Consider the following 23,221-nt stretch of genomic DNA (forward strand, 5'->3'; position numbering starts at 1 on the left):
CCTTAGGCAAGAGGCCAGGATGGGGACTCAGTTGTTTACTGACTTTTTAGTGACAGAGAAGAGATTGCCCAATTTTTGATATATGTAAGTCAAAACATAAAACTTTCCATTTTTATGTAAAGAAATTTGGATTTTTTTGGATATACATTTCTTTATTTTTTTGGTGCTGGAATTTAGGAATTTTCCCTAATATTCATATAGTTCAAGGAATATTAGTCCATTGTATCTTGCCCAAAAAAGTGGGAAGGGGACATAAAATTGGAAGTGGAGACTCTCAGTGCCTGGAGCCAGCTATATGCATGGAGACTGCTCTTTTTAAATCCTTTATTTCCTTCCCCAGTTTCCCCTTACTACTGGTAATGTTTCCCTACTTCCTTCTCTAGCTTGTCTGGCCTTCCTCACCCCTGATTTACTCTGAGGCAAAATCTAGATGGTTAGCATCATTATTTGATGTCATTTAAAATGTAAACAGCTCTTGATTTGCATATGAAAACAATCAGCAGACTTTTAAAAATAAATCTTTCTTTTTCCTTTAAAAATACAGAAAAACTCGGAAATTTTGTCAAGTGCAGAAGGCAAAGCTGTCATTCGTCAGTATAATAAAATTTCCTACGTCCTGGTGGAATTCGAGGTTGTCTATCACACAGCCTGGGTCAGAGAGATCTCGCAGTTGCAGTACGGTGTGTGCAGGACTATGTGGTGGTGCTACAGATGGGGTGTTAGGTGCTTCTGAATGAGTTCCTGGTTCTGGAGCATTTTTACATCTTTCTTATATGACTTTAATGATGGTGAAATTTAGATTTGGGGGTGATACAGTTGTGTCTTTACAATTAATAATATTCTGATTTTATAAGCAGGAATTGTCATGACCTTAAAATTGATATGCTAAGATTATGACTTTCCCCTGAAAAACAGTATTTAAAAGTAAATATCAAGACTCTTTACTGATATTTCTCCATAGATTTGGGAAGGTTTTTATGTTCAGTTTTTATCATGTTATAGATTCAAATCTCAGTCCCAGTCAGGGGAAAAAGAACTGCAGCGTGCTTCTTTTTCTTCCTTCTTCTCGCTCCCTTCTTCCTTCCTTCCTCCCTTCTTCTTGTCCGTCCTTTTTTCCCTCTTCTCTTCCTCCCCTCCTCCCCTTTCTTTTCCTATAACCAAATTTGATTTCAATTTTGAGCTCCAGTAAATTAAGAGTACTGGGGCTGTGTCTGAATACCTCTGAGGGGTGCAGAGGTGTTGGGCAGAGTTAAGTGTGAGGCAGGGGATGGATGATTTTAAGCCATCACCCATCCTTGCTGGCATCATCTGGGGTGTTGTTATTGTGTGGGCTGAATTGTTGGTCAGTTCAGGTTCCTGGTTTGTCCCATATTAACCTGAATCTCTTATCCATAACCTTGCTGGAACCCTCACTGTGTCCCTGGTAGAAACATTTCTCCCTCCCACACCAGGATTTCCACGTCAACAGAGCACAGAATTGCAGACATAGGAAGCACAAATTTGGAGGTTGGGTCACTGGGAGTGATGGTGAGAGGGGCCACTCCAAGTTCTGCCTCTTGGTTCCAGACTCATATATTTTAGCTGTTGGGGACAGTACTGTATACAGGTCATTGATTCACTGCTTGACTGCATCCTGGAGGGCAGGGCTCCAACCCTGCAAGATGTCTTCCCAACTGACAACTTAGTTAAGCCTTTAATACGACATTTCTATCAGGCCAACTGTTTCCGGTTAATGTGCACGGTAGGATCCTGTGGATCCTAATGAAAGCCTGCTAACTGAGCAACACTCAAAAAAGCATCAAGAAAAGGTTAAAATTGACATTATGAAAAAAAGCAAAGAGAATTATAGCACTGAAATATGAAGCATGTACTGTTTTGCTTCTATAATACTGTGCAATTTTCTGGGTTTTTTTTTTTTTCTGTCCTGTTGGTTTTTCCTCTTATCTGCACATGTTCCATAGCAGGTTCAACAGTCACCTGATCCATAAAGCCCTTCCTTATTCTTCTGGGCAGATAATAATGTCTTCCTCCTCCAGAGTCCTCCACATACTTAACCATGACATTTCTTGCTTTATACATCTGTCTTATGTCCCCTACACATTCCAGGAATACTCTCTATGTCTGTTTCATCTTTGTGTCCTTTAAATAACAGTCATAGCTAACATTTATATAGTGCTTACCATGTGCCAGGCTTTGTCTAAGCACTTTGCATTTACAACTTCCTTTAATCCTCATGGCAATCCTATGAGGAACAATTATTATCCTCATTTTACAGATGAGGAAACTGAGGTACTGAGAAGATCACGGGCTTGCCCAAGATCACAGAGCTAGGAAGTGGCAGAGCTGGGATTCAAACCTGCCTTTCATGTGAACGCAGGCTGGTGGAAATGAATTGCTATGGAAGGCATGTCGTTGTTACATTGATGCGTTATATTTATAAATATATATATTTAACTATATATATTAACTTGGAATAATAATTGGGGACCTAGTATCAGCCTCTTTTGATTGGTCCATAAAGTTTCGCTGATGATGATTTACATAGAACAAAATGTTCACTCAGTCCTGGAGCAGACTTCCTGGCTTCAGTATTCTTAGAAGTCTTGCTGATTATTTTGTCCTTTCAAGAAAGCTCAGTACTGACTTAAGGAAGACAGATTACGTGAAATGAATATTCAGAGCTTATTTTGGAATTCATATGGGAGGATGAATGATTTCTAGCCAAATTTTTAAAAGATTTCAAATGAATTCAGTTAAGTTTTTAATTGAAATCCTCATGAAACATTATTAAGGATCATATCAAGACTAATTTTGTATGTTGAGTAAAAGTCAACTAGCTTCAAAGGAATATACAGACTAGTTTTACTAGAAATTTGATGCAGCCATATTCTGTGAAGTAAGGTGAAGCCTGGAAGATACATCTAAAATTCTCATATTAGCAGTGTTTGTTAATATATGATGAAGCTCAAGTTAGCACAACTAGTTTATAAGTGTGTTATTTTTATGCCTCTAGAAGTAAGTCATGTTAGGATAACATGATCTAAGGCTATTCAACATGAAATGTTTGGGATTATTATATATTTCAATTCTTAATAAAGCATATCTGAAAGTGCCTATTTTTATGAATGATGTTCTTGTAGTAACTCAAATGTAGGGAAAAAAAATCTTCCTCTATATTTTAGGAGTTCACAGCTCAGTGGTGTTTAGTAAATGTTTCTTACCGATAGTGAGCCTAGTTATTGATTTAATGCAGCTAAACCTTCTTAAAGAAGCCAGTTTGGGGTTAGGTGTGGAAAAGGGTTTGAAATCTATGAGGTAGGTCGTATTTTGTAATTGGGCACATCTTCCAATTCTCTCTCCCAGAGGTTAAACCACAACCCATAAAAATAAACTAACATCGTATTGTAGCTCTCTTAGACCCACTCAGGAAAGTATTGCAATTCATAGCACAAAGGCTAACTGGAATTCCTGATGTATTTTTATCTCTTGGGATCTGATTTTATGGTTTGCAGACACTCATCATTCATTTATCTAAGTTTTGAGCACTGACCATGTGTCAGATACTGTGTCCTAGCACCTGGAATATCCAGAACTGTTATTCTGCTCTTAAGAAGTCAGTAGTCCAGTGGGGAAGACAAGCATGTAAACAGGGCTGGAAGCAGAAATCTACAACAAGTAATGTCAGCAATTGTTTATTCGTAGCTTTGCAAGCCACACTGTTTGTGCGACATCCAGAATCCGGGAAGTTGCTGGTTAATTTTGATCCCAAAATTTTAGAAATTGTTCGGGAAACTAAGTGCATGTTAAAAATGAAGCTGGAAGTACCAGAAGAGGCAAAGAGACTGCTAAAATTGGAAAGCAAATTGAAAGGGGATAAATTGCGTTTGCAGGTAAGATAAATTCTATTTTCTAGTTGTTTTGAAAGAGGTTTTTTTATTGTATTTTTTTAAAGAAAAAGTTATCTTTGCAGTTGTGCTGATATGAAATTGGGGGAAATTTATTATTATGTTGATTCTTTTAATTTTTCAGCTTTATTGAGGTATAATTGACAAATAAGATTATAAAGTATTTAAAGTTTACATCATGATGATTTGATATACATATATATTGTGACAGGATTCCTCCCATCTAGTTAATTAACTAACAAACACATCCATCACTATATGTGTGTGTGTGTATGCATATATATATATATGAACATTTAAGTTCTACTTTCTTAGCAAATTTCAGTTATATGATACAGAGTTATCCACTACAGTCATCATGTTATACATTAGATCCTCAGACCTTGTTTATCTTATAGCTGAAAGTTTTACTAACATTTATCTATTTTCCCTAGCCTACAGCCCCTGACAACTACTTTTCTATGTTCTGTTTTCATGAGTTTGGCTTTTTTGGATTCCACATATAAGTGATAGTATTTGTCTTTCTCTGTCTGAGATTATTTCACTTAACAATGCCCTCAAGGTCCACCCATGTTGTCACAAATGACAGGATGTCCTTCTTTCTTATGGTCGAATAATATTCCATTGTGTATATAGCACCTCTTCTTTATCCCTCCATCCATTGATGGACACTTTGGGTTGTTTCCATGTTTTGGCTATTGTGAGTAATGCTGCAGTGAACACAGGGGTGCATTATATCTCTTCAAATTAGTGTTTTTGTATTCTCTGGATAAATACCCAGAAGTGGAATTGTTGGATCATATGGTAGTTCTATTTTAGTTTTTTGAGGGAACTCCATACTGTTTTGGGTTTTAGCAACTTGGTAACTCTATGTATAACCTTTTGAATAACTGACACACTCTGTTTTCCAAAAATGCTGCCTTATATTATATTCCCATCAGCAGTGAATGATGATTCCACTTTCTCCACATCCTTGCCAACACTTATTACTATCTGCCTTTTTTATTTGAACATTTGGATGTGAAGTGGTTTTTCCAGGTGGTTTTGATTTGCATTTTCTTTATGGCTATTGATGATGAGGATCTTTTCTTGTGTGTATCTACCGTTTGTAGATCTTTGGAGGAGTGCCTATTTAAGTCCTTCGCCCATTTAAAAATTGAGTTATTTGTCTTTTTTATAATTGAGTTGTAAGAATTCATCATACATTCTGGATATAAATCCCTAATCAGATACATGATTTGCAAATATTTTCTCCTCCTGTTGTGTGGTTGTCTTTTCGTTTTCTTTTTTATTGAATTATTGTTGATTTACAATATGTTAGTTTCTGATGTATGGCATAGTGATTTAGTTATAAATTTATATTTATTCTTTTTCATTATAGGTTATTACAAGACATTTAATATAGTTTCCTGTAGTATACAGTAGGACCTTTTTGTTTACCTGTTTTATATATAGGTTATATCTGTAAATCCCAAACTCCTAATTTATTCCTTCCCCTCTTTCTCCTTTGGTAACTGTAAGTTTGTTTTCTATGTTGTGAATCTTGTTCTGTTTTGTAAATAAGTTTCTTTGTGTCATTTTTTTAGATCCCACACATAAGTGATATCCTATGGCTATTTCTGACTCACTTCATCTTTTCATTTTCTTGATAGTATCCTTTGAAGTACAGCCAATTTTTAATTTCGATGAAGTCCGTCTTATCTACTTCTTTTATCCCTTGTGTTTCTAGTGTCATATCTAAGATACTGTTGCCTAAGCCAAGATCAAAAAGATTTATGCATATGCTTTGTTCTAGTTTCGTAATCTTAGCTCTTACCAAAATTTTGTTACATATATTCAAAAAAATCTTAAGAGGAGCATTGGCATTGTGGAAACTTTGGCTTCAACATCAGAAGCCCTAATCTTTCATACTGGCCAGTTGTGACTTCAGAGGATAGTGTGTCAAAGTACTGTTATAAATTGAGATTAGTATCAATATTAAGATATGCACTGCATCTTACAGTTTAGTTAGTATCGAATACTATTATGAGGGTCACAGTCCTTTGCCAAATGTCAAGTGTACATAAAAGTTCAACTACAAGTAACAGAAAAGAAGGGAAGGAATTAATAACTCTGAAACTATGAAGTAGACATTGAAACAGTTTAATATTATTAATTTTGGGAAGAATTAACTTGAATCCACGTCTCCCATCACACAGCACAGTAAGTTACAAAATGGTCAAAAATTGATCATTATGGTTCATCTCTAAAAAATATCTAAAAGAAAATATAAAACTTATTAATTCTGATTGGGTCTGTATTTATTTTGATTCAGGAAAACAAGTGTGGCTTCCATAAGTATACTGTAATATGTCAGCAGACAAGGAACAGAAAGGGGGAAAATGTAGTATGACAGACATCACAAAAAGATAATTGTCCAAGCCATTTAAAATAGCATAAATCTAGAAAGACAATTAAATAATGATTATGAAAAATGCAAGTCTAGAACGCTCCAAAGACTTGCCGTTTAAGGGGGAAGGCTCAGGTAATTTACAGGTGAGGAAAGAGAGCAGCAAATTGGTATAAATAAGCAGCCTCCATCTTGGCAGGGCTATGAGGAAACAGGTATAATGAAACCTTCCTGGTATGAATCAAAATATGACTGTTGCTTTAAAATAAATTAAAGTAAAACATGTCATTTTGACTTTTAACAGGGGCTTCTGCAGTATTATGATGAGTTATGTCAGGAAGTGCCTTCTGTGTTTGTCAATCTGATGACTCCTAAAATGAAAAAGGTTGGTAATGTTGAGGGTTTATATTGCTTTCCCTGTTGTGTAAAATTAGATTCCAGTTCTATAAATTATGGATTTGAGAACATGTATTCTTGTCCAGACCCTCTTTCTGGTTCAACTTTATAGCTCTAGTTTTCTACAGAATGATTTCTTGTGTAAGTGTTGTTGCTTTTGAAAAACAAATAAATCGGAATAATGAGCACTTTTAAAGAATCCATGATTGCTTCATGGACAGCCAAAGATGATTAAAAACAAAAAGTCACCTTTACTAGGTATAATGGAGGGGAAATACAACCTGTAATATTTCCAGGTAATAAAAGGTAGCCTTTTTAAAAAAAAATATAAATGCAGATGCTCCTTAATTATAATGGAAACTGTTTTTTCTTTTTCTAGGTGGAATCTGTATTGCGGCAAGGGCTCACAATATTAACATGGTCGTCTTTGACACTAGAAAGCTTTTTTCAAGAAGTGGACTTAGTTTTGGATATGTTCAGTCAACTCTTAAAGAAGGTATGAGAGATAATGTTTTTTAAACTACATACATTAATACTCAGACTGTGAGTAATAGTTAGATTACCTATGACAGCTCTTTAAAAGATGTGACTTTTAACTAAAAGGACATCCATTAAGTTTTTTAAAAAACCCTATGTTTCTTTAACTGATTTGAGGCCTTTTGATTTAGGATTGTTTTGTTCTTGTTCCTGAATTACCTTGCCTTTAATATGTGAAAATGATGGTTCAACTCCAGTGTAGTTTAGGAAATGAGATAATTATAGGCTGCAGAAGATAGCAGAGTGGAGTACTTAAATTTTAATGCAGCTAATGTTAATTAGATGAGGCGGTCATCCGATTGGAGACTGTCTGTTGGTTTCTGACATGTTTGCTACATGAGACATGCATATCTTTTTAGATGTGCTAGTCTGTCTGTGGTGGCAGCATGGTCTAACAGACAAAACCCAGAGGTCTGAGAGTCAGACAGACCTAGGTAGGATTCTTTCACTTTCACCAGCTGTGTGTTCCTCCCCAGGTTACTTGACATCTCTGAGCCTTGGTTTCTCTAGCTATAAAACTGGGATAGTAGAGTCATGGGCTGGAATGAAGACTGAAGGAAATAACGCATATGAGGCTGTGGCACACATTGCTGCTCGATAAAACTTCAGTTTCACATCAAGCTTCCTTTGCAGATGTGCTCCTAAAATTCCCACCAAGTTATGCCTGGCTAGGATTCAAGTTTCTGGATATAGCTCTGTAAATTAGTTTATAACTCCGGTGCATTTTGGATGAAAGAAGAGTTTTCTTCCACATGTTATTTTTTGTTGGTAGATCAGTGACTTGTGTGAAATGCATATTGATACAGTTCTAAAGGAGATAGCCAAAACGGTGTTAATTTCCCTGCCCGAAAGCAGTGCTACCAAAGTAGAAGATATGTTGACACTCAATGAGGTATGCTCAATTTATGTATTATATTTTGTTCATAGCAATCCTGGCTCAGAAACCTGAAGTGTGAATTTGCAATCTAAAAGTAGAAATCTGTGTCAGTGGCATTTAGACATTCTGTTCTTTTTGGGGACATGTTCAGCGCTGAAGACTTACAAGGTGTCAACAGCTCAAGCCCATGGTCACACCCTAGACATTATTTTGACAATGTTCTCAACCTCATGCTGGAGTTCCCTGGGGTCCTGTCAGTGTTGACTGCTCTTCTTCCTCTGTGTATGCTCCCAGGGCAGTATCTACACTCATGGTTTTAACTACTGCATACTTTCCCCTTTAGTCACCTGGACATCATCTGGACTCCTTTCTTCCCTCCCATCCCCAAACCCAGTCGGTCTTTTAAGGCTTAGCCAGGTTTTACCTCTTACTAAGATTCTGCTTGAATTACCTAATTTTTCCATACCTGCTACCCTTTCTTAGGTCAGGCTTTTAATGCTCATTTTGAGTTCAGCATTCGATGTTGTGACCCGACTTGTTTCTCTGCCTCTGTATTTCGCGCCATCGTATCCACCCTCCACATCGCCACCAAATCTGATTGTGAACCTCTCCACAGCCTAAATCCTTCAAGGGCAGTGGCACCCACACCATACAGGATAAAACCTAACTAACCTCCTCAGCATCATATTATATTAAACATATTTGAATACCTATTTATCTTCCATTGGCTCAAACATGCAAAGACAGGAACCCTGTCTTATCATTTTTGAGGCCCAGCACATAGCACAATCTCTCTCAAAAGCACTCCCTTTATGTCTTGAACTGAACTCTTTTTTTTTTCTTACTTACCTGCTTTGTGCTTCAGCCATACCCACCCTGCTGGTTTGGGTCACCTTGCTAGTGTCCTTTTCAAGACAACCAAGGATGGCTCCATCTCAGGGGATCTAATCTGGCCCATGGGAAACAGGGACTTTTGCTCCTCTTTCTATGGAAATGTGACTGCTTCTTCCCAGGACACCTTCCCTTGCCTTTTAGGGTTAGAATAGCCAGCCAGCCTCTTGCTTCAGGACTGCTTAGGCCTGGGTCAGCCCCTCCATCCGCGAGCCCCAGGAGTCGTGGATCAGGGTCTCTGAGTAGTTCTTTTGAAGTTCCCTTCTCTTATTTCTACCAAATCTCTACCAATGATCAAACGTCCTCTCTATAACCTCAAGGTCCCCTGCTACCTTTTAAGAACTACTTTTTTCATAGTATGTAGGATCTTAACATCATTTGTTTTCAGCCTTGGGACCTTGGCTGTAATGGAGACAACACTAACTGACCAATTTCCACATCCTGTGCTTAGAGCATGCAACTTTAAAATGATTATGTCTTCCTGGCCATTTGCCCCTTTTTATTAGTGTTAAGCTTTTTATCCTTAAAGTCTATTTTGTTTGATCTTAATATAGTTACACCAGCCTTTTTTGGTTGTTATTGTCCAGATATATCGTTTTCTATTCTGTCATTTTCAACTTTTCTGGGTTCTCGTATTTTAGATTTTCTCTTGTAAAGACCATTTAGCTGGATTTTGTTTTTAATATACTATGAAAAATCTCTGATTTTTAAAAACTGGTAATTTTAGCCCATTCACATTTATTCTATCAATATATTTGGACACACTTCTACTCTCTACTTTCTTACTTTGAATTTTCTATTTACTTGAATGTACTTATCTGTTTCTTGAAGTTACTTTCTATTTTTTTTCAAATATATCTGGTTTTTTATATGATCTTGCTCCTTTCTTTTTTTTAATTCAATTTTTTCATTTAGATATTTAAAATATATTTTATAACAATCCCATTATCTGAAGAAATTGGAGGGTCTAATTCTGCTCTTTGCTGTTTCTGCCAGATCTTGCTCAGGATGGCTTGTGTCTTCAGGTTTTTTAATATTTTGGCTGCCTTCCGGCCTGTCCCTGGCCTACTCCTCGGCCTTGCAGTCTGTTCTTCACTAAGTGAAGTTACTGGGTCGTATGTTAACTTCATATTTAACCTTTTGAAGAAAAGTCTGACTTTCCCAAAGTGGCTGCATTATTTTACACTCCCATCGGCAGTATATGAGAGTTCCATTTTCTCTACATCCTTGCCAACACCTGTTATTTGTCTTCTTGATGATAGCCTTCCTGGTAGGTATGAAGTGGTATCTCGCTGTGGCTTAAATCTGTATTTCCCTAATGGCTAGTGATATCGAGCACTTTTTCACGTGCTTATAAACCTTTTATATACCTTTCTTCTTTTAGAAATGTCTGTTCAAATTCTACGTTCATTTTAAAATTGGGTTATCTGTCCTCTTATTTTTTAGTTGGAATAATTCTTTCTATATTCTAGATACTGGTTCCTTATCAGATTGCAAACCTTTTCTCCCCTTCTATGAGTTCTCTTTTCACTTTCTTGATGATCTCCTTTGAAGCCCAAATGTTTTAAATTTTGATGATGTTCAAGTTATCTGTTTTTTCTTTTGTTGCTCTGCACTGGTGTCATATCTAAGAAAACTTTGCCTAATGCAAGATCATGAAGATTTGCCTGTTGCCTGTGTTTTCTTTAAAGAGCTTTATAGTTTTCACTGTTACACGTAGATCTATGATTCATTTTAAGTTAACTTTTGGGTGTGGTGTAAGGAAAGGATCCAATTTCATTCTTTTGTTAAGTTGATACTCAGTTTTCTTAGCACCAATGGTCGAATACCAGTAACTTTATTATTATATAGTAATGGAAACATGTAGAAGAATTTGTGTGGCATCCTCCCATTTATTCTTGTGGGTATGTCATTTTAACATAAAAAAAAATCACTTTATGTTATTTTGTCTTGGTTTCCAGAGATATCAGGGGAGTACGGAGGTAAATGTATGTGTTTAATCTATCATGTTTAACTAGTGGTCTGTTTCCTTTCTTAGGGGATTTCAAAGTAGGTAGAGGTGGGTGTGTATGTAAACACATGTGTCCAGTTTTCCCAGGTCACCTGTAAGTGTCCACTTGCCTAACACTTGTTTTCCCTGCTAGACTGAAGTATCTCTCAGCCACCATTGTCATTCCCAACATTTTAACACTGTGTTGAAAAACTAGAAAGGATAGAATGAATGAATGATGGGGCAAGGTTAGAAAAGATGGTGGGGGTGGGGAGGATCAGAGACTGTCTTCAGGTCAGAGAAGGAACACTGTTTCCTTTGAGACTAGAAAAGATGAAGATGGGTTCAGACACAGATGAGGTGGTGTAAATGAGGGGGCAGATTACGTCTCTCTCTCAATCTAGTAGTCAAGAAAGGAACACATGAGGGCAGTACGTGGAGAAAATGGGACCTCCCAAGACTTGTCTGGGGAGACGTTTGCATAGATAGACTTAAGTTCCTTTGCAGAACTGCTTTTGAAGGCCCAAGTTGGCTGCTACCATTTACTTTCCTCTTTCCTAAAATGCATGAACATTGTGAGTATGTCAAAAGGCCTATTCAATTTTATAAGCCAGTTTTCTTTTCTGAATGTGACTATTTCTTGACTTTTCCTAAAGCTTTTGCTGACTATTAGAAAAGTTCAGAAAGGCAAAGCAAAGCCTTTTAGAATCACGGAAAGTTGGTGTCAAACCCCTATTCTTACCACTACCGTGTGACCTTGGCAAATTTTTAATTCTTTCTGAGACTCAATTTTCTCATCTGTGAAATGGGGACAGTAATGTTACCTATCCCAAGAGGTTGTTGTTTAATTAAATGAGTTCATACACATATCCCTCTTAAATTGATACCTGGCATATAACACTATGCTTACTTTTTAAAACCTTATGTCTTTTGAATCTCAGAACAACACTTTGGATTGTCCTTTTTTAAAACTATTCTCATTTTCAACTTTTGACATCATCATCTCTACTCTTTCAGGCTTCTTTCTTTTTACCCTTATGAATGTGGATATAGATAGCTACATGTGATTGAGTCAGATAAAGGTCAAAGACTGAATGTTTCTTCTTTCTTCTCCTTTTCTTTGCCTGAGACGTAGAGGCTGCCTCAAGCTGCTTTTAGCGTTGACATTTTGGGTCTGAATCATTATGCTATTGGCAACTCTCTAGGAGTTTTTAAGTGGCATTAATTCTAGTTTGGTAAATTGAAGTCATATTAATACATTTCACGGTAGTTTTAAGTATCTGGAAATTAATAGTCATTTCTTTGTTTAATAGACATACACAAAAGAATGGGCAGAGGTCCTAAACCACAAAAGTAAGCATGTAGAAGAAGCTGTCAAAGAACTTATTTCAATCTTCGAAACTATTTATGAAGTTAAGTACAGTGGAAAATCAGCAAAACAGTTACCAGGTAATGTGGCTAGTTATAATGTGCGAGTCATAAGAGTTAAAGAAGCATTCTCCAGTAGGCACCTTCTGCTTGGCAAGTACCGGAATTCCAGACTCCCAGAAGGAAAGCTGGCACTCAACGTAAACCACACTGTTTGCACAAAGTATTTAGGCACCGTGAGCCCCTTTTATGAGTTAGAGAATGGTGAGCACCCTTCTGAAATCCATGTTCCCAGACACAAACTGAGGACCAGCTTTGCAAGCAGGCCTTTCTGTGGATAGCAGTCTCTGGCCTGCTGTGTTAACTGTGGTTTTTTTGGTGCAGCATTCTACCACACTAGTGGGGTGCTGTTGGCATCTAGGGAGTAGAGACCAGGGATGCTGCTGAACATGCTCTGTTTCCCAGTAAAGACTGTCAGTAGTGCTGAGGTTGAGAAACTCCAAACTTAAATAAGGACCCACAACATGCCTTCTTTTCTCTTAGCGGTTTCCCCACATAGTGTAAGTAGTTTCCATCAGAAGTACAAAAATAAGCACACACCAGCAAACTCAAAGGTAAATAGATATTTTAGAAAGATAACATGTAAAACCCTGTTTAAATGTTTATTAATTCTATATACTAAGACAGAGTGTATTTAAAGGGAGTATTTCCTAGTAGAATGTCAATTCTGTTGAGGTGGGCGATTTATAGTGAATTCAAGGATGATTCCTACAGGAAGAAATTTTTAATTTTTAAATTAAGAATTTTTTAAAAAGGAGCTTCCTAAGAAGGTTTGACCATATAGAGTAAGCCAAACGCTGAGTATTAAATGTTATATTTTTGTTTTGTCTTTTATCTATAGAACAGAGGAAGCATGTTGCTTTTGGAAGTGAAATGGAAGAGGGTGAGAACACTGATTATGAGACTCATATTGTGTCTGAGGTTGATGTTAATAATAAAGAAGATGAATTTAAAAAGGTATTTATTGTAAAACAACTTTATGCAGTTTCACAGAACTATGACTCCTAGGATTACAGATAACCCCAAATGATGCTTTTATTTCCAGGCAGTTTTCTGCAACCAATCTGCGTGGGTTTATAACCAACTGGATTTATAACAAAATCGAATTCTACACTGTAGGATCTGACAAGACACAGCAGTCCTTACAGTTTTTCCCAGTTTTTCTCCGTCAGCTTTTAATGTGATTCTGTCAACTATAGTTTATATAGTTATCTCCCCACATCGTGACTGACCGTGTTTTCTTATATAGTAAACGTCACATCTGGGATTGTGGTGACCATCCATTTGACTCAGAGTGGAGAACCTTGTTCTCAGTTACTATTTTTAATAGAGTTACCTACATTGCAAGACCAGATTTTGATTCCCTCGGGGCCCAGGAATCTGCATTTTTATTAGCACCATGGATAGCCTGCGGACTCTCCCACAGGAGAAACCCTCGGTGGGCAGATGTTCACGTTACACTGAGGTGTGCTGAGCATGAAAGCTGAAGAGGAGGCACAGGGTTTATTTCTCCTTCTTAGGCCTCACCCTTCTGGTTGTGCAGCAGCTCTGAATGCCACCCCCACATTTGTACTAATTCCTGCTTTCTCCTGCTCCTGTCAGTTTTCTTTTAATTCCTCGCACTCATCTTTTCATTCTTTCTCCATTTTACGTTCTTTTTCACTCTCTCACACACACTCTAATAAGGCTTTGGAAATAAACAGCACGTATTTGTTCCACTTTTGCCTTCTGGCTCAAGGGTGATACCACCAGTTGATTGGGAAACACCTTCCTTCCGAGTCTAGATCTTGGTTGCTTCTCAGTACCACGCCCCAGGCAGTCACTATCCATCAGTACCACACACCAGGCAGTCACTATGCATCTGTGGGAGTCAGCCGGAGAAAGGAAGTGTATTCCCGTGTCAGCAGTCCTTATTTTCCAGTTGCATTCCCTTTGACACTGACAGGAGTCCTTAGAGCAAGACTGAGTGCCATCAGAGCTTCTCGAACTGGGGAACACATGGAGATACATCAGTGTAGGCATCTCCTAACCAGCCTCTGCCTCTCAAATCCATCTTCCACATTGCTGCCAGCACGGTCTGTCTAACATAAAAGTCTGTATCATGCCTGTGCTTTAGCCTCGTAATTGACCCAACCTGATTGTATTCCTCTTTGTTCATACCTGATAACCCTCCCTACTGGCCCACACAGTCTCAGAGGGGCAGAGAGTAGAGTAGGGAGGGACTGTATGGCCAGAGCCTGGCCCTGGATGTGTGACACACTGTGCAGGCAAGATGTGGTGACCAGATCTCTGCCCAGGCTCAGTATTTATCCTGGGCTTGATTATTGATCAATAAACTTGGCTACTTCTCTGGAGGGGAAGAAGGGCTTGGACAGAGGGGTAGACCGTGGTTCCAGGATGGTGGAAGTTTCATCTTATATATTTTTGTATCATACATTTAAAAATACAGTTATCCACCAAGCTGAGCTTTCTGAGGTTGAAAACTAAATGTCCTCTTGTGCCCCACCCCTAAGCATTGAGAAGTGCACCACACTTACGTGCTTCAGTTTTGTTGAGTGAATTATTCAATTTTGAGCAAACCAGGATTACTTTCAATAAGCTAGTTTTGAATTTTAGCTTTTGAGTAAGGCCTTATAATTTGCTAGGGTGTTCATGAAAGCACACGTTTCATATATTCTTATTTGTTTAAAAAATCAACAAGTAATTTACGATTGAATTTATTTCTACAATATAATTGAAATTGTATAGTTTATTATTTTTCAGCTTTCTCATATCACTTCTAATATTGTATTATTGCTTTGGGGGTGTTAAGAGTTTTTATTTTTTGTACCAAATTTAATATGATTTCTCATTACAGGAATGTAAAGAGGTGTATGTTTTTTTCTCTCATCAATTACTAGACAGTCTTCAAAAAGCTACACGATTATCTTTGGACACAATGAAAAGAAGAATATTTGTTGCAAGGCAAGTTGAAAATATGCTAAATATGACTCAGTATTAACATCATGCTAATAGTACCTCTTATTTGTATTAATTTTAAAAATTATAAAATTTAAAACATAGCATTTATGAAAAAACTGTATGAAAACGTATTTGTAATACTGCAAGAACGGTGAAAAACAAACAACCATGTTCCTAGCACTCAGGCCAAGACAAGGAACACTGAGCACTACCAGTCCCCTTACTGGTCCTCTGTCTGCTCACCCAAAGGTAACTGCTGTCCTGAACTTGGTGTTTATCATTGTCTTGGTTTTCCTTACCGTTCAACATGCGTTTGTACCCCTAATCAATGTGTCGTTTAATTTTACCTGTATTTGAACTGTGTTCAGTATTGTCTTTAAGATTCATCTGTGCTAATAATAATTTATTTTCACTTCTGTGTAACTGGAGTGTACACACTGTCTATCTTTCCTACCGGTGATGGTCATTTGGGTTGTTTCCAGTGTGGGCCATTGTGAACATTCTTGTACCTGTCTCCTCCTGCACCTGCTGGAGTGGAATGGCTGGGCCCTGGGCTGTGTGCACGCCTCAGTTTACCAGGCAGTGCCTAGCCTGAGAGCACCCATGGCGTGACATCCTTGCACACAGTTGGTGTTGTTCAACTGAAAAATTCCTGCCAGCGTTGGGGTGTGAAATGGCATCTCATTGGGACTTAAATTATTTTGTTCCTGGTTGCTGATGAGGTTGAACACATTTTCATGTTTATGAGCCATTTGTCGTTTCTCTTTTTTAAAATTTTGCCTTGCCTTTCCCTTTCTTTTTCCCTCCTTCCTTCCTTTCTTTCTGCTTGTTTTTCTATTGGATTAAATTTATTCATGGGTATTCTCAATATAGTACTTTGTTGATGGAAATTTAGGAAATAACTTCTCTCAGTTGTGCCTTTTTATTCTCTTTATGATATTCTTTGCTGAGTTTAAACATACTCAGATATATCAGTCTTTTCTTTAGTAATTTGTGGTTTTTTATGTCTTTTAAAAGAATTCTCTCCCTACTTCATAATGTCTTCTAAAATTTTTATAGTTTTATCTTTTACATTTAGGGATTTAATCCACATGGTATTGATTTTTGTGATTAGTGTGAGGTAGGAAAGTAGTATATATTTTTCCATACGGTTAATTAGTTAATCAAGCAAAAGTTGTTGTAAAATTGATCTTTCTTTTGGGATGGTTATTTAAATTACATTGAATCTATAGATAAATTTGGAGAGCATCCTTACACTGTTGAGTCTTCCATTCAGGATCATGGATTGACTCTCTATCTATCTGTCTTCTTTGATATTTCTCAATGAAGTTTTATAATTCCCTGTGCAAAAGTCTTGCACGTTTTTGTTATTTGTTAGGGCTATTCCTTGATTATTCACTGCTGAATTTTAATTTAATTGCACTCTTAAAATCTCCCAGTGTGATTGTGAAGTCAAATTTTCCTTCTGTTTTGGTCAGTTCTTGTTTTACATCTTTTAAGTCTACATTGTTAGATGCATGGGAAGTCACAGTAGTTAAATCTGCTTAGAACACTGTTTCTTTCATTTTTATTTGGTGAACTCTTTATCCATATTAATCCTGATTTCTCAAATTCTTTTTAGTCTGTCATTACTTTCCTGGCTTTTTTGGTATATCTTTTTCTATCTCTACATTTAAGCTTTTCTGTCCAGTTTTTTGTTTTACCTCCTAAAAGTATCATATACCTGATTATTTTTATTTGACCTGATTGTCTCTGCTTTTTAATAGAGTTTAATCTGCTTACTTTTTTTGTGATTTTTTTTTATGTAATTATACTTAGTTTATGACAGTTTATTTTGTGGTTTCTTCTTACTGTCCTTTCTTTTTGGTTTATGTTATTATCTCTGTTGTCTTTGGGTTGGATACTTTTTCCCTTTTATTCTCTTTCCTATACTTCAGTTCTTTAAGTAGTCACCTTTAAATTTAGAATATGTATATGTATATATTTAGCTCCAGTTTTTAAAAAGTAGTCTCTGGTTTTCCAGTTTTCTAGTCTTCTAACTATAAGGGCCTCGGCATGAACTGTACCTACTTCATCACTGTTGTTTGATGTTTCACATTCACCTTTTCTTGAACACTCGAAAGTAAGTTATTTACTGGCATATTTTATTAAAAATCTTCAGATTCCTGTGTATTTATTGTATCCCACAGATCCCTTAGTGAGGGGTAAACTTTCTGTCTTCGTTTTAAGTCTGAAAAATGCCCCTTATTTTGCCCTCAAACTTTCATGGCCCTTTAGCTGGATAAAAAACTTTTGCTTGCTTCTCAGCACTTTGAAAGTATTTCTTCATTTTTTTCTGACCTGTGTTGCTGCTGATGAGCATTCTGCGGTGAGTCTAACTGAAACTTGTTTTTTATCCTTGATGTTCTGCAGTTTTCTCCAGCAGTGTGGATTTGTCTGTATTTAATCCTGCTTTGTTCTCAGAGTGTGCTTTCTATAATGAGAGCTTACTGTGTTCCTTAACCCTGGAAAATTCTCAGCAGTTTCCTATTCAGTTGTTGCTTCTGAGACATTCCCTTCATTCTCTTGCTGTGGAACTTCTAGTAGCTGAATGTTGAATAGACTGACCTCGTAATTTATTGTTCCATCTAGGACACTCTTTTGAGTGAAGAGGCACTGTCCAGATGAAGTGTCAGGACGGACTGAACCCGAGCACTGTCCTGGGCTCCCTCGGCCAATGGCCATCTCCAATGTTGGGGCATCTCAGTCTGTCTTTCCTGTCTCCTAACTAGTCTGTCATCTATTTCGTCTTTCTGTCTTTCTGGGCTACATTGTGAGTAAGTATCTCTGTATTGAGCTGAAAGGTGATCTCATCTATTGCATCTTAAGCATTTCAATTAATACTTTCTCCTTATCCTCCAGATATTGTATCATTTCTGCCTTTTTAGTTTAGCAATTCATTGTCTTTCTGGAAGGTACCATTCACTTATCTCTTTGAACATTCTCAATATACTCATTTTAGAGTTTGTCATACTTCTATACATCAAACTATGTCTGCAGTAAGCTTTTGTTTTGATTATTAATTTCTTTCGTCTTCTTTCTTACTGTTAGACTTGCTTTTGCATATTGAGGCTTTAGTTTATAGGCGCTCTTTGTGAGAGGTTTTTTAGTTTCTGTGTGTTTCTCTCTTCTTTCCCCCCTTATCTAGGAGTTTCACTTTTGCCTCCACACGACCTTTGGTACCCTGAGTGCAGAACTGGGTCGTATTTACTTCCCTTTAGTTCGCAGTTACTGCCCTCTGAAGAGTTGCTGGGATGTGACAGGTTTAGATGGGGAACTCACAAGTGGCCCGGCTTGCACGCTTACTGGGGTTGCTGTGGGTTTGCTTCTGTCACCCCAGGCCCACGTTTTCTGGAAAAGCGACAGCTGCAGGCAGTAGGCTGACAGACTTTATCATGTTGTTGTTTTGCCTCTCTTATATGTGGGAGGACATCACTTTAGTGTCTGTCAGGCAGAGAGAGATAATCTAATTAATTTGCAGCCCTGATGTGTGTCACTTCATTACTTGCACTCGTGTATCTATCTCTATGCTTGTATTTCTGTCTGAGCACGACTGATATTGTTTAAAAAGGCAGTCTGGGGAAGACTTTGGCTAGAAACCTCTTGTTTAACCTTGCAAAGAAGTATGTGAAGTTAATATGCTTTTTTTTTTTTTCTTGGTGATCTTTTCCAGCATCTGTTGTAGGGTTGGGAAAAGGGGATGCTTTTAGTAAACATTATTAAGTGGTTACTACTGAAAGAAAGCATCATAAAAATACAAGAAAATGCACAGGAGACTAATGTTTCACTTTGGATAATATTAAATCATTAAGTTGTCTTAGTTTATGAACTAGTTTATAAATTTTATGATTCCATTGTAAATAACATTCTCTTCATGTAATTTATATTTTGAAATGATCTTTATTTTTAGGATTGAAAGTTGCAGCATAATCAAGCTATTTATGAAATTTTAGGTTAAGTTTTATAAGTTAAACATCATCTTATTACAGCTCGTATGGACGGAAGCAGTCAGAAGATGTTATTTCCTTTATAAAATGTGAAGTACATCTTGCAATTCCTAATGTGGTAAGTATTATTAAACATTCAGGTTAATACCATGATATTCTGGTAATGTATTAAAGAAGTATAGCATTAGAACTGAACTTTTACATAGGGTAACCTCGTGGTCCTATGTATTTTTTGACTTCATCTCAGTATTTAGCAAAAATCAAAATGTATTATTTATATCTACTGTAAAAAATTACTTCTGCATAGCTTGTGGTGTATTGCAGGTTGGAGTAAGAGGTAAGTGTCTGTCTTGTTTTCTCTTACTTCAGACATTAAATTATTTAAATAAGACCATCTTAGAAGTCTAAATCCCTACCCTGAACACCCAACTGTGAGGCAACCCATGGCAGAATAGAAAGAAAGAAAGAGAGAGAGAGAGGGAGGGAGGGAGGAAGAGAGAGCCTGTGCCCTGAGCACCATGGAACCCCCCATGCCTTGTCATGACACTTCTCTCTTCTACCACCCCAGCTGCTTATTGGCATCTGGAATAGCAAGCCACACAGGATGACTGAGGGTCATTCTGTGATGGGCTCAGGGATAAGGTCAGGCAGGAACAATCTATGGCTCACCTGACACCACATCTACATGGTCTGGCCTCCTGGGGAACAGCTTCTTTGCTTATTTGGCATATTTCACAGGACTGAGGTCAGAATCTTGGCAGTATAACTTCCTCAGTTATTCTGCCTCATGGACATGCAACACATGCCCACAGTATTTGGCTGCATCCAGTCACCCTCACAGGGAAAGGATGAGAAGTGCTATGTTTGACCTTTCTGCCTGCAGGAGTGGGTAGAATGGGAAAACCTGAAGATGGATTAAGTCTGAAGCCTACCTTCCTCTGACGTCCCTCTGCTCAAACCAGCCTTGCACTTGGGCAGCAGAGGCTTCCCCCTTGGTGGGGAATGGGGGTGGTGCAAATTGGAGGGATGGACTGTATGTACTGGCGGCACCAGATGCTTGTTTCTTCTTCCCACAGGTAATGGTTCCTAGTTTGGATGACATTCAACAAGCCATCAACCGTATGATCCACTTAACCCTGGAGGTCAGCAGAGGGGTGGCTCACTGGGGGCAGCAGCAAAGCCGTCACATCAAGTCTGTCATCGGCAGTCCCTCCCGCACCACTGCTGACATGAGCCATCCGAGCACGGGAAAACAGCTGAAGAAGGAAGACAGTAAGAATGTTCAAATAAATCTTAGATGAGGAGAACCTTAGAATTGTAACGATGAGCAAATGGTCTTTCTGATTCTCCCTGGGTATGTGTTCTCCATCTCCCATCTTAAACATAACACATAGACATTTCCCTCCAGATTTTGGTCATGAGTGAGCAAGGACACTTACCGGTCTTTTACTATCATCACCTTAGATTCAAAGTTAAAAATGACAGTAAACCTTAGTGCTAATTCTACTTTGGAGGTGACTGTGGTAAGTAAGTAGTGTCACTTAGCCATCACTCCTGGGCTTGTATCCAGAAGGAAATCTACTTCAGGATGACACCTACACCCCAATGTTCATAGCAGCACTATTTACAATAGCCAAAACATGGAAACAGCCTAAATGTCCATCAACAGGTGACTGGATAAAGAAGATGTGGTATATTTATACAATGGAATACTACTCAGCCATAAAAACCAACAACATAATGCCATTTGCAGCAACATGGATGCTCCTGGAGAATGTCATTCTAAGTGAAGTAAGCCAGAAAGAGAAAGAAAAATACCATATGAGATCGCTCATATGTGGAATCTAAAAAACAAAAACAAAAACAAACAAACAAACAAAAACAAAGCGTAAATAAAGGACAGAAATAGACTCACAGACAGAGAATACAGACTTGTGGTTACCAGGGGGGTGGAGGGTGGGAAGGGATAGACTGGGATTTCAAAATTGTAGAATAGATAAACAAGATTACACTGTATAGCACAGGGAAATATACACAAAATGTTATGATAACTCACAGAGAAAAAAATGTGACAATGAGTGTGTATATGTCCATGAATAACTGAAAAATTGTGCTGAACACTGGAATTTGACACAACATTGTAAAATGATTATAAATCAATAAAAAATGTTAAAAAAAAAAGTAAGGTACTGTTTGGACCAAACAAAATATCTGTATGGTCTCTGCTTGATGGAGAATACTCGAGAATTTCAAACAAGGCAGTGACATGACCAAGTTTTGGCGAGAGATGTTTATAGTGGTGGTGAATAGTGATGCTGAGTTGAAGACAAGCATATGTTGTCTTATTTAATTCTCGTAAGTATTTCCATGAAGATTAAATGACTGGCTTGAGGTCATTTGGATAATAAATGTGGTGCCTCACCATGCTGTGCTGTAGGGTAGCAAAAACTCTTGATATTTCCTTGGAGGACATTTTTTTTCGGTGTGGGGAGTGGTTAATCAGTATCTTTCAGTTCTCTCCCCTGAATAACAGTTTTCTCACTTTAAAGAAATTTAGACCTTGAAATTGGACACAATAGTTTAATAAATGTAGCTAGCAAGAGAATAGGTCTTAATTATTTGGAGGGGGATGGTCATTAAGAAAATAAAGTTTGAAGAAAGTCTATAAATATTAAAATCGATAATGTTTGAAGTTGAATGTAGGAGTTACCTATAGGATAAAAATGTCTGTTTTCAGAATCTTTTGAAGAAATTATTCCTGCGAGGAAGCTGAAGAATTTTTATCCAGGTGTAGCAGAGCACAAGGATATTTCCAAGTTGGTGCTCCTCCTTTCTTCCTCTGTGAATTCTCTCAGAAAGGTGGCTCATGAGGCCCTGCAGGACTTTCAAAAGTACAAGACGCTCTGGACAGAGGACCGAGACGTGAAAGTGAAGGTGTGTTTCCATTACTTGTGACGCAGTTTGGGTTTTAATTGTTTGTATCTAACTCATGTGGGAGGACTAGGAAAATATCAGTAATGCTGATGAGAACTCAGAAACAGAGACCGAGAACCTGTAAATGCCAAGCATCCAACACATGATGTCTTGTGTGATTCTCACAGTGACGACTGGGGAAGTTGACCATAAGGAGGCTCAGGCAGATTTTGTTTGGTTCCTTTAAGCAGCTGAGTGCCAGTTATGTTCCAGGCATGTCCAGAGGCCAGGTGTTCGAGGGTGTCACATTTACTTACATAGACTCAGCTGTATTTTTGGTTAGAGACTCAATGAGACTTTGAACTCTGAATAACCGTTCAGAACTGTGAAATTCCCCCACTTAGCCCCCTCTTCTGTCACTGCCTGTTCCTCCTTTTCTTTACTGAGCCACTGGCCTGATAGCACATTCAAGTGGAAAAATATATAAGCAGATGCAGTTGTCTAACTCAGCTATTAGAAGTGTAAGATTTATATGGTCAAAAAGCTGAAGAAAACATTGATTCTTTCCTTGCTACAGGAGTTCTTGTCTAACAACCCCTCTCTGACTGAAATCAGATCTGAAATTCTATACTACGCTACTTTTGAACAGGAGATTGACGAGCTGAAGCCTGTTATAGTTGTAGGAGCACTTGAATTGCACACAGGTATTCAGAAAATATTATGTAAAGTTATCTGTATTTTCATATGAGATGTTACTTTATTTAGAAAGCAGTTATTGAGCTACATTGGTACAATATTATAAATATTAAGTATTTCTAGACCACCAATATTGTTCATATATATGTTATAAATATTATATATTATCATATGTTGTGTTCACATAATATTATACCAGCGTGGCTTAGTGCACTTAATACACTGCACAGTTCCTCAGCTGGCACTCACACA

General features: G+C 37.6%; 1 protein-coding gene across 1 annotated transcript in view; it reads left to right on the top strand.

Annotated features, from left to right (window-relative positions):
- The window catches only part of DNAH8 (dynein axonemal heavy chain 8), a 219,412-nt gene that overhangs the window by 45,329 nt on the left and 150,862 nt on the right, over positions 1–23,221 (top strand). The window contains 12 exon segments of the mRNA XM_032462995.1: positions 545–680; positions 3,703–3,890; positions 6,599–6,679; positions 7,070–7,186; positions 8,000–8,119; positions 12,299–12,434; positions 13,255–13,370; positions 15,271–15,377; positions 19,403–19,478; positions 20,437–20,632; positions 22,098–22,294; positions 22,851–22,977. Coding sequence (XP_032318886.1) covers positions 545–680; positions 3,703–3,890; positions 6,599–6,679; positions 7,070–7,186; positions 8,000–8,119; positions 12,299–12,434; positions 13,255–13,370; positions 15,271–15,377; positions 19,403–19,478; positions 20,437–20,632; positions 22,098–22,294; positions 22,851–22,977 — 1,597 coding nt within the window.

Source organism: Camelus ferus, chromosome 20 (assembly GCF_009834535.1).
Source record: "Camelus ferus isolate YT-003-E chromosome 20, BCGSAC_Cfer_1.0, whole genome shotgun sequence".
Classification (NCBI taxonomy): domain Eukaryota; kingdom Metazoa; phylum Chordata; class Mammalia; order Artiodactyla; family Camelidae; genus Camelus; species Camelus ferus.